Source organism: Xiphophorus couchianus, chromosome 4 (assembly GCF_001444195.1).
Source record: "Xiphophorus couchianus chromosome 4, X_couchianus-1.0, whole genome shotgun sequence".
Lineage (NCBI taxonomy): Eukaryota > Metazoa > Chordata > Actinopteri > Cyprinodontiformes > Poeciliidae > Xiphophorus > Xiphophorus couchianus.
In genome coordinates this window covers 13,182,493-13,194,720 of record NC_040231.1, presented here as the reverse complement: position 1 = coordinate 13,194,720, position 12,228 = coordinate 13,182,493, and the positions used below count along the sequence as shown (strand labels likewise).

At 37.3% G+C, this 12,228-nt stretch overlaps 2 protein-coding genes across 3 annotated transcripts; both read right to left on the bottom strand.

The window, feature by feature from the left end:
- Positions 1–587: 587 nt before the first annotated feature.
- LOC114143460 (uncharacterized) lies at positions 588–3,581 on the bottom strand. Of its 2 annotated transcripts, none has more exons than XM_028015531.1 (2): positions 3,479–3,581; positions 588–2,240 (listed from the first exon to the last, which is right to left on the bottom strand). In XM_028015531.1, the coding sequence occupies exon 2, from the start codon at positions 2,179–2,181 to the stop codon at positions 1,141–1,143; it is 1,041 nt and encodes a 346-aa protein (XP_027871332.1). In that variant the 5' UTR covers positions 2,182–2,240; positions 3,479–3,581; the 3' UTR covers positions 588–1,140. The 2 variants fall into 2 exon arrangements, with proteins under 2 accessions (XP_027871332.1, XP_027871333.1); XM_028015532.1 differs by having other exon boundaries at positions 588–2,235; positions 3,474–3,579.
- A 5,531-nt stretch (positions 3,582–9,112) lies between these two features.
- Positions 9,113–11,339, bottom strand: mis12 (MIS12 kinetochore complex component). Its single transcript, XM_028015587.1, has 2 exons — positions 10,897–11,339; positions 9,113–9,615 (listed from the first exon to the last, which is right to left on the bottom strand). Exons 1-2 carry the CDS (start codon positions 11,299–11,301, stop codon positions 9,316–9,318), a joined length of 705 nt encoding a protein of 234 aa, XP_027871388.1. The 5' UTR covers positions 11,302–11,339; the 3' UTR covers positions 9,113–9,315.
- Between the last annotated feature and the right edge of the window lie 889 nt (positions 11,340–12,228).

Below are 12,228 nucleotides of genomic sequence, written 5' to 3'. Positions count from 1 at the left end.
GTTGGGTAATAAATACCTGGCAGAAGATATTTTCACAAAAAAAAGAACAATTATTCAGTTATTGATGAACTACCAACTGACGTGTTTTGTGCCAACTTTTGCTGCCGCCATTTTGTGGACTACCATGAAGTGCCACCAGGGGGAGTAAAGAGAGCTTTAATTTGTGGACAGCTGACGTAAACTCTTCAGTGGTGGGCAAATCAATTTCACATCAGTTCTAACCTAATAAAAAGATTCATAAACATGAAAAAGAATAATAATATATCTCAGTGATTCTTGAGATAAGGGACAAAATGGTTTTAAAATTCTTCCACCAAAAATGTTATTTATTCCTGAAGTTATGTATTCATACATGACAAATAATGTTTTGGGAATGTAAATATGTTAAGGTGCAGGCTCCCAGCTGCAGCATTTTCTTTTAAATTACATTTTTACTGGATCTGACTGAGAAATTTGTCAACACCATCAGACAAAAATAAATTGGTATAAAATTATTTTTTAATGAACTTATGACTGATATTTTTACTCTCTGTGGTGTCTTAATTATTTTAATTATGTCCATGTTTTTTAAATTAATCATACCACAATTTAAACATTTATTTAGTCTGTATTTAATTACTCCAGTTCAATTGATACAAAAAACAATTTTGAAAGTAATCACCACAATGAACAGTGTCATTTATTAGTAAAAAACACATATGCACCAAATACATGAATTCAGACATTTCACAAACAAATGCCTATCAAGAAACAAAATAAATGTTATTTTAAACAAAATGCAACATAAACTACATCTGACAGAGTTGACGGCACATGACGGTGTTGACACAAAACTGATGGTGGTGACAAACTAGTAAGTTAAAAGAAAACACTGAACTTGAAATGACATTTAAGAAGAATTAAATGCTGAAATGTTGTAGAATGTGAAGATATGAAGAAAAAATGTGAAATAACCATATTTAGATTTCAAGGAACATCTAAATTTTTGAGAATGTACCTTTGTCACTGAAGTCATCAACCAGGACGATTTTCAATCAAAATGTAAAAGATGAATACAAACAAAAATATACACGACAGAACTTTTTGAAATATATTGTGAACTAATTCATATCTTTCTAAATCGCTTAAAAGTCAGAATATTTAATCCCCAGGCAATAGACGTGTCACATATTCTCCTTCAATAAAATCCATAACAGCTGGTGAAATGCGGTATACACCCCTGGTGCTGCTTGTGCGGACTGGTGAGGATGGTTTTCTCAGCCTAACTAGGACATCCGAAAATGGCACAAAGCAGATATCCCGACGACCTTGTTTTTGCTTGAAGCTAAGAGTTGGTCCATGAGGATGAAAAAATTCCACTTGTACATCTTCGTGCTCTTTGTCAATTTGTAAGGCTTTAGCCAGCCACCATTTTCCATCATACATCACAACAAGCCAGTCTTCACTTTGGACATCACAAGGATCTATCAGGGTTGTTGTTCCTTTAGGTGTCTTGCTCGGCTCCTTCTCCATTTCCTCCATCAGCATTTCCAGAGGATTTTGAACTTTAGCAGTGGTTGAACTTTCATGGACATCTGGGTCCTGTGTTGTGTTGCCAAAAGAGTGAATGGTGGGACTGAAGCACTTGCAAATCTGTGGCTCTCCGCAAAAACATGAAAGGAACCTACAATGGATGACATTCCCCTGAGCTAGCACTTGGTGAATGTTTCTTGTTCCTGGAATTGATTTCAGGGTTTGCAGGAGGAGAGAGTCATAAGACTGAAAATCTTCATTTGTCACAAATTGCAGCTTGACACCACTTAAGCTGTTGGACACCTTGTCAAAGAATAATTTGCCATCTATGATATCCTGACCTCTCAGCACAATACTGTCAGCACATCTCTTCACCGTCGCCCCAATGCCATCTGGAGCGCCTTTGCCATGTGATGTTGGGAAGAAATTCCATGTAGCTTTCTCAAATCCCAGACGTTGCGGGACAACACAGAGGAGAAAGAAGTTCTTCTTATTTTTATATTGTTTGCTTGGACCATCAGACCAAAAGTGGATAGTGTTTATAGCCGGATATCTGATGTGAATATCTGTGAGGATTTGATCCATATAGGTCCATATGGCTGCAGCATCCCGACGCTTTGACTCCGAGATTGTGCAGAATCCTGCTTTTTGTTGCCCAGTGTAGAACATGCCTGTGTGAAGTGTGATCTGCGGGAGATTTTGTCCATAGTGACAGGATTGTACTTCTGAGCTGAATTTACATTTCCAGGCCTCAGAAAAGTCAACATGAACAATGGCTGTATTTTCATCACAATTTGCTATCATATTCCGATACTCCTTGGTTTGATTTCGAACCAAGTGGACATGAGTGGTTGTCTCATTTTTTAATTTGTCTTGGTAGAGACACATAAGCTCTGACAAGGTGCCAGTATATTCCTGCAGTTTGGTGTGAAAGTGAGTTCCAACTTCTGTTTGCTCCTCTACGCGTTTCCACTGTGACCATTTTACTGGTGTTGTCCCTTTTTCTGGAGAAAGACTTGAGCATTTGTTTAAACAGCGGGAGCAAGCACACAAAAGACAAGACTCACTTGCTGGAGAACAACAGATAAGTTTGAAACTCTCTTCAAGGTTGCTGGTTGCCACAGCATTGAATGATTTCAAGACCTCAAGCATCAACATGGCATTCTCATGGTACTGACACAGACAGGTTTTTCGATCTGAGGCTCTGATAGGTGTGATGTGGAAAGGACGCAAGGCACAGAATGATGAGTAACTAAGCTTAATATTTGGGTTTTGTTGGAGAAATACACCATGAAGGTTTTGCATAGTATTAGTTAGAATCATTCTTTGACGTTTTACTTTATTTCTGGTGATGGTGTCTTGCTTGTCAGTCGTCACCCTTGAATTGTTTTCCAAAAACATGTGCACACTCCGGGAGATGCGCTGGAGAAAGCTAGGCTTCCTTTGTTTTTGCATTTTTTCTCTCAGTGTTTTGTAAGTCAAGCCAAACTCATGAACCCGATGAAGTAGCCGATATTTCTTGAGAATTCTACCAGACAAAGAAAGTTGTGCGTGCTTTGCTACAAGTTTGCTTCTTCTGGGAATATGATGGGCATTGCTTTTCAACTCTGCAGTCAAGGCATGGTGGAAAACTAATGATCTTTTGATTAATGGATTCCTTAGTTTGCTCCCTTGAAGCATCTTTTTGGTCTTAGTCTGAGGTGAGTCTTTTGTTTTTTTCTTTTTACGTCTGTTTTTTTCTTTTATGCGTACAAGTCGCTTTTTTAGAGTGCTTCTCTCTTTTGATAACTTGTGAATTTTGTCTTTTAGTTCTTTGACCTGTCTTGAATGCCTTTTCCTCATTTTAGATCTTTCCCTTTCCCCTGCTGCCCGCTGCCTAGTGCTCCTTGGTTCTTCAAAATTTAAATCTACAGGACTCTGCGGTGGGGTATCTACACTTTTCTGGCCTTCCTTTGCTCTGTTTCTGCGTTCTCTTGCCTCCTTTTGTTTTTGCTTCCAAAGTCTTCTCTTACGTCTCTTATCTCTTTCACCCAGATTATTGATATGTTTTATTTTTCCCTCTTCCACTCTCTGTCTCCATCTTTTCCTTTCCTTTCTTAAAAACTCTTCCTTCAGCTCAGGCTGGCTATTTATTTTTTCTCTCCTTCTTTTCTGATACTCCCTGTTCCTTCTCTTGCGCTCCTCCACTGACAGCTTTTCTCTGGCCATTGTAGCCTGAAATATAGGCAATTATCATCAGTACACTGCTTGTCATGGGATAAACATACCCTTCCCTTACAAAATAAACTACATCTTATTAATTTTAAAGCACTAATAAAATTGTATTAAATTTAAACCATTAAACTTTACAAGTTGCTGAAAATAATCAGAAACATTTTTAAAAAGAAATACATGATGAATGTGAAGTGCTGTCAATTATGTAAAATACAGTAAAATGAATTAATTAAGTGACATTTGTCAACACCATCACTAAGAGAGTCAACACCGTCAGTTAAAAAATCTGATGGAGTTGACATCTGACGGAGTTGACAAAACGCCATGCTAACTTCATTTATATGATGATATTCTGAAGGAGGCCATATTGTAGCTCATCAGTTCTTTTAAATCCTTAAAATATACTAAAATTAAGCATTTATTTAACAAAATTTCATCAAAATTTTGAAAAATGTTACTTATGGTGTTGACACTTTATGGTAGTGACAAACAACTTAGGAATAAAAAAGAAGAAAAAACAAAAGAATAATATAAGCTTACCAGAGCTGCTTATCCCCCCAAGCACAGGAAGAGAAAGGAAGTGGTCATGGGGTCCTCAGAATTTCTGGTGCCCTTCAATAATGCCTGATTTTTTTCACATTCTTTCTATGTCTGACGGTGTTGACAAAAACTGAGGACACAATTTCAATTGAATTTGAAAATACATTAAATGACTTTTAATTGCATTCATTGATAGTTATGAAGTTAGTTGTTTGAATACTTATAAAATAATATATTATGACAACTAAATATAATTATTTTAGTTCTTTTAAACTATGATAATGTATTGAGTTCTACACCAGGACAAGGGCTTTTACAGACACCATTCACCTACTACAATGTTTAAAATAAAAAAATATTCAGCAAACACCAGGAAAACATACATTGTTGTGCTCAGATGACCCAGGTTAGTTTAGTCAGATATTTAAAAAATATATATTTGGTGTATATTTTATTCAAATTTTGTACTTTATCCATGGGACCTGTTTTGTCCCTATTCTCAAGAATCACTGATCTATAAGTTCAGTATGTCTAGTATTATCTTGTCAAAAAATGTCTGTTCTGCCTTTATTTCAATGCTGAAGGGATGTAAAAATTATTTGGATAAAACGGTGGTCGGTCTGAAGGGGTTAAAATGTTTTTGTTTATTTGCGCATCTAAGATAAAAGTAATTCAATTTTAAGAATATTCTAAAGAAAGACAAGTCCCTATGCCCGATTGTTTTCAAGTTATCTTTTAATTTCCACACACCAAAGTTCCTGGAGGGTTTTTTTCTTCTCTCCGGTCAACTTGTGATCATCCAGATCTGTTTTTTCTTCTTTACTGGTGACATCTCATCGAGCAACATGTGTTTAAAGAAGGAAAAGAGGTTCTGCTGCGGTGTGTTGGTTTTCCTGCTGGGTGACACGTGGGTTAAAGAAAGTCTCAGTGGATTCCTGAGTCGCTCTCCCTCTCAGCCTAAGCAAACAGCCGCTCTCCCCTCCTCTCTGCGCAGGACGCGCTGGCGGTGGGGACAGCTGGCCGGCTGGGAGTGGACATATATCTGAGGACGTATGTGTAGGTATCTGGGTCTCCGTGTGTGCATGCCGTTTTCTTTGTGTGATCCCGAGAGGTCAAAGGTGAGGCTGTGGTTCACAGAGAGCCACACTCGTCCCCTCCCAACAGGAAGGAGGGCACTGTCCATATGTTGTCTTCACTCAGACACTAATGTTGATTCACACGCTCAGTCACTCTGCGGCCCGCAGGTACAAGCTCACGATTAGGATGAAGACACTTTCTGCACACACTCACTGAAAAAATGTGCAGATAAACTCATGGTCACTCAGTGAAGCTTGCTGATGCTGCATATAATTATCACCGTCTCTGCACAAACGGCCAAGACTAACAATGTGAGGATTCTCCTCCTCCGTCAATACTTTCAGTTTTAATACAGGAAAACCTGAAGAGTCCACTGCACTGAGCCCCATTGAAAGCCTCCTGGTTTTTACACCAAATATTGATTTCTGAACTCTTCCTGAGTTAAAACATTAGTATTAAATGAACATATTACTAAATGAACATGAACTTGTTTTCCTTGCATTATTTGACGTCTGAAAGCTCTGCATCTTTTTCCTTATTTTGACCGTTTCTCATTTTCTGCAAATGAATAGTTAGGTTGCAATAAGGTTATGTTTTAGTGAACCGAGCAGATATTTGAGACTTACACACTTACATTGTCGCCTAAAAACGTTGTACAAAATCACGTGTCACTTAAAGTGTAATGTAACAAAATAATTTGTCACTCTTCGCCGCTATTGTCGCTCTCCCGGAACGCCCGGTTTGGACCCGCAATGAATTATGGGACATGGTGGGTCGTGAAGGATACACATGACCCATCCTTCAAATGTGGGGAAAAGAAGGACACATTTGGAGGCCGCATGTGAAGGAGTCTTCGAATTCGGACAGGCCTTGTCGCCACGCTATGACGTAATCGGCCTACAAATCCATCCTTCGAAGGATGTGGACCCCGGATTCGGACACAGCTTATATTAAAGTGTGACCTGTTTGTTGAAATCTGCTGAATTTGCTATTTTGTACAAATTTATTTGTCCTATTTTTTTCCATTTCAGTCTTTAAAATATCAGAATTCGTGCATCATTTTAGATTTTCCTCCGACATTTTTAAATGAAGCATAGAATCAGGTATTTTAATCAAATAATCAATCGAGTAGCCTTTTTATAAAATACTTTTTACTATAACTTGAGTAATTTCTTGGATGGTTACTTGAGAACAAGATTTGAGTTCTCTACCATGTCTGATTGTATATTAAGACTCTATAACAAAAGAGTCTTTTTACAACTAAAACTTTTGTGGGCTTTAATTAAACTGTATGTGATAGGCAGATATAACAGTGAAATACAAGGAAAATATTGTGTGGTTTTCACATTTTCACACATAAAAATGTAAATAAATGTCTCAATAAAATGGCACAAGATCAGATTCAAGTAAATACAGCAAAGAATGTGCTCTTCTAAATGTTGCTGGACCAAAGGTGAACTTTTTAGCCTACATAAAAAAAGTTATGGTTGAACACAGCAATCCTCATCTGAAACATGGTGGTGGCTGCATCATGCTGTGAGGAAGCTTTTCTAAGCAGAGTAATGGCTGAGAACAGCTTTCTAGAGGGTACAAAAGATTTGAGCTTGTCTTCCAGCAGCACAACGACCCAAAACATACAATCAGAAGAAGAAAATAATGGTTCAGATCAAATTATATTAATGTTTGAGAATGGTCCAGTCAAAGTCTACAATCTCTAGATGTACAAAGTTGGTACAGAAAACCCCCAAAAGATGAAGCTAACTGTAGTGAAAATCTGCTAGCATTTTCTTGAACGTCACTGTCACATAAAACGTTTGTGGTTGTGACATGACTGAATGGGGAACATTTATGGGGTATAAAATAAATTTAATACCATTGAAATAGCAGACACAAAGATTAAAGAACGACAACTAGTCTAGACTGTGAGGTAATTTTTTTTTTACCAAACAGCAGCTTGTCTGGATAAAAAGTCTTCATGGCTAGGCAGCAAGACAAGAATTTTGATCAAGAGGTTGGAGCGTCATGTAAATAAATTTACGGGAATCAGAGGATCATCAAAAAGACGCAGGACAAAAATAAAACCTTACAGAGTAAGAAGAAAATCTCTGGAACAATTAGATAAAAATCAACAGAAACAGAGAGGAGGCAGAGCTTATTTCTACTTTTACTTGTAAAACATGTTGACAGCTCTGCTGCTGTATGACTGAATCTAAACCAGAAATTATGACTGGATTTCACCGCTGCTGAAAGACACTACAGCATGCATGAATATTTCACCCATTTCTTTTTAAATCAAAGAATGACATTTCATAAACCATCAACTGGCTGAATAAATTTTTACTTAGAGGTTTCACGTCTGAAGAAGAAAAAACAGGGCGTTTAATATGAGCAGTACCGACTCTGAACGCAGCTCTGTGGATTTTACATCCATTAGAGTTGATTTTAAAAGAGTAAAATTAAGCACAACAATTAGTTTATTTTAAACAGTTTATTTTAAACAGTTTATTTTAAACGCCTGCTGCTTGTATTAGATGTTATTTCCAGACAGTCGCTTTTGAATGAGCGATCGTTAGGATGCAGAAAGCTCTAAAAACAGAAAGTGGTTCTCACACCTCTCCATTTGGACTGATCATTTTTCATGTCAGCCACAACTTGCAAACACACAAACAGACCTGAAGAACGCTACAACAAATGCTGCCTGTTTGCATTCGACCTGTTGTTGTTTCTCCACTAAGTTAGTTCTGCTTTACTTGGTTTAGACAGAAAACATGCTCCATCCGCTTTACTAGTCTAACTATCCTTCAGTATTCGCTCAACAAAAGATTAGAAGTTTATCATTAAGTTTGACCACAGTGTTTTTGCTTGGCTTTATTTTTCCACAAAGATGTGACACCGCAGCATTACATTAAAATAAGAGACATGAAAAATACTTCAGTTTTAACTGTAGAAACTTTCATTAAATGAACAAAATTCCCCCGTGCATAAGACATACTACCTTATTTCAAGTCTATTTATTTACACTGAAAAATATAATAAAACAAATAATCATTCCCATTGACATGTCATTTGACATAATTTGTTCAAAAAGTTTCAAATCAGTTTTTTTATAGCCTGAATTTCAATATTTTACTATGTATACAATGGATAGAGTACGCAAATGCTGCCCCCTACTGATGAAAACGTATATATGTTGAATTTTTCCACACTGTGGAGGATCTTTGCATCTCCTCCAGAGAGTATCTTATCTTCTTACCTTGTAAAAATGTTCACTGCAGATCCGCCGTTACGCCGAGGGCTGGCTGCCAGTCATTATCATTAACGGCTGCTATCCGTCACCGCCATATTTTTCCTCATTAAAAGTTATAAAATGACAAGTTTGGTTTTGCATCCTTGTCTTTTTCAACACCCGACCGCGCATCAGCCTATGACCATTTTTAAAGTGAAATCAATAGAAGCGATATTAGGATACAGATGTGTTTTCAGACTAGCTTTAAAGGAGCTCAGGTTGTTTTGACTGCCGTCATGGCGGAGTGGGCGGCATTCTGGAGAGCGTGACGTCACGTGCAAAGGAACAATAGTTATGTCATACTGATGCAATAGTGTATGGAAAAAAATGCAATTATTTAAATTGTTAAAGGAGAGGGCTGTGAACCAGTTTGTAAAATGTAAAAAAAAAATATTCAAATCATCAAAATCCAGTATCTGACGGTCATTTAACTGCAAAATCCAAGTAATTACAACATATTGACTAATTATGCAACATTCTGGGTCAACTGGGAAAGTTCATTTATTTGACACAGATGCATTTCTCCAAACTGAGTAACACATGGACACGGCGCCCCCTACTGGAGAACAATGGCATTTCTTCTTGTGAAAAAATTGACTCAGAAATCAGTGAGCTTCTGCATCTGTCATTTTATTGTGTACATATATAGCTCTCTAAACATTAAAAAACATCCCCTCAATGTTCTATTATTTACATTGCAGCTCAGCTCTCAGCTCAGTGTTTCTGCTGTGGACCAGAACCTCATTGACGGCCTTCTGCAGTTTCTTGACGGACTGCATGACGAGGCGGAAGCTTTCCTGGAAGTTTCCGTTCCCTTCCTTTGCCCAGGCTGCCTGCGTCTCTCTGACCCAGGACAGGATGTCGTCCAGCTGCTGCTGCACCTCCCTCTGCTCCTCCAGCTCGGCCAGCAGAGCTTGTCTGGCACAAACCTCTGCCTCGTAGGCTCTGTGGAGGTCTGCCAGCGACGACTCCAGCTTCAGCACTTCCTGGATGGAGCAGCACCAACAGAGAAGTTAGATTTATCACGTAGAAACGATTGAGACACAAAACAACTACAGATGTTGTCATTATTTGTTGCTGAACAAGGAGCTAGATAAGACCAGAGCCGGGCAAAAAGTATATTTTATCAATTAATCAAAGTTTTGGTTTTTGAACATTTAATTTTTGGAAAATCTGGAATTTTTTTCCATTGAGTTTCCATCATTCAGAGTGATGTCAGCATGCACAGGGCCACCATCTTGTTTTTCAAGCATGTTTTAAAACTTTTATTTTAAATTTAGGTCAATTTTACAATGGAATATTATGACCAGGCTAAAAATTACTGATTAATACTTAATCTTTTAACACATCAGTATCAAATTATTATCAGTAGCATGATTTGAAACGATCACACAAACAACTATTTCAAAGAAATAACCACATGAATTGAGTTGATTAGATCATGTTAACTAATGTTTGTTCTCATAAAAAAACACCTTATAATTTCAATAAGATTTTTCTGTTAGAATTATAACTGTATTCTTGCAATTAAACAAAAATTATTGTAGTCTGGCCCTAATAATCCATTGTACAGAAGGATGATTTTAGAAACCAAGCAAAACAAAAATTGTCCCTATAAGGCAGAGCTTCACCTGCCAGCATAACAACAAACCTTCACACACAGCCAGAGCTGAAATTCAATGGTTTTATATTTTTCAAAACAACCCAAAAGCAAGACTAAAGTTATTAATAGCATAAAATCACAATAGACTAACAAAATGTGAAAAGTATTTATCTAAATTAGTCCAACTTAGGCCTGCCACAATGACAGATATTGTGGATGATATTGTTGTTGCGATAAATGATACTATTGTTGCTTTAAGATATTTTTAGTAATATACCAATGATGGCTTTAACGATACAAGAGAACGCATTCTCAGAGATCAATAATCTTTAAATTCTAGTCAACATTTAATACTGGAACTGGAAGACGTTTTAAATATTAAAAATCAATAAAGAAAACAACAGAAACAACAAATATAATGAATTATGAAGTCTCTGTAAACAAAATTGTCCTTCAAAAAAAAAGGTCTAGTTCAGATCGAAGCACCAGACTGAAAACTTTTGTCATCTAATTTTTGACCAAGTGAAAAAACGATAAATCGTTCAAAAGGAAATTACTGAGCTGGTTTTAATCATGCGATTAATCGACTTATTGCGACAGGCCTAGACTCATATTCACTGTTGTGAAACAGAGACGGTATTTATTAACCCTTCCGTCCCCTCACCTGTACATCCTGGGGGTATTTCTCATGGGGCTGGTCCTCGGGCAGCAGGACATTCGGTGGTATGGTGAAACATCGGCTCATTAGCAGCGCCTCCATCCGCTCCGACAGCTGCTTGAAGCGCTTCTCCAGGAACTGCTGCAGCTGGCGGGTGCACTCTCTGGCCCGGGTCCGGAGCAGCTCCTCGGACACATCCGTCCCGCTCTTCCCCAGCTCCCTGACACACACCTTCTCCACCAAGGCTAAAGTGTCGCACAGGCTTTCGTGGAAGGAGCTGTGGATCCGAACCATGCAGGTCTGAGGGGTGAAGCTGAAAAACTGCGTTTCGTAGAGTTTTAGTGCCGGAGAAGAGAAGCGGTCACTTTCTTCCTCGTCAGTTTTCATATCTGACTCCGTTTCCCGCGCCATATTGAACTAGCGACGACGCTACTTCTTCTTCTTCTTCTTCTTTAGTCTTTAGCGGCAGTTTACATCCATTATTGTAGCACTACTGCCATCTGTTGAATCCCCAAATTGTCGTAATGAGCCCAGTATTTTAAAAAAAACTAAAAATCTTCTCTTTCCCCTCATTACTATTTATCTGATCAACCACATTCTCAAATTTCAATCCCCTATTAAAACCTATTTCGTTTGCAGTAATCTTCTTTGATTCTCATATTTCCTACAACTAATAAAAACATGTTCCAGTGTTTATACAGTATTACACCAACTACATAAACCAGTAATATGTTTCCCCATCTTAAAAAGAGTGCTATTCAAAAAACTTTGACCAGTTTTTATTCTATTTATAATTATCTCCTCCCTCCTGTATATTCCTCTAATTCTTACAACATCAACTGTATTTTGTATCCTATATAAATGACTTTCCATTCATTTCATTGTCCCACCTAATTTTCCATAACTTCTTACTTTCTTTCCAAACTATACTTTTGCCTCTAGATTTAGATAACGTTACTGGCATATCAATATCTTATTTTTTTAACAACCTCCTGAGCCAACCTATCTGCTCCTTTATTACCCAAAATACCTACACAAGCAGCAGATAAGGAATCACTACAAACTATTATTTTACTTATTTTAGTATCCTCCACCCATTCTAAAGCTAGTAATATAGTACATAAATCTACTGCATATGGACTCAGATAATTAGATGTTATTTTTGAACTATTAATCTTTAATTCAGGAACCACTTCAGTTTTTTGATCTTTTGAACCATCAGTATACATTTTTAAATAACAATTATATTTATTCTGTATTCAATTACAAAATTCTTGGCCAATATTTTTGATATTTGTTTTCTTAATATTTGATAATGTATTTCCATGTCCATGTAGG

Coding starts and splice junctions, on each gene's coding strand:
- LOC114143460 (XM_028015531.1), bottom strand. CDS start 2,181: ATGTTCTACACTGGGCAACAAAAAGCAGGATTCTGCACAATCTCGGAG.
- mis12 (XM_028015587.1), bottom strand. CDS start 11,301: ATGGCGCGGGAAACGGAGTCAGATATGAAAACTGACGAGGAAGAAAGT. Junction 9,616..10,896: donor AATACCCCCAGGATGTACAG/GTGAGGGGACGG, acceptor TGCTCCATCCAG/GAAGTGCTGAAGCTGGAGTC.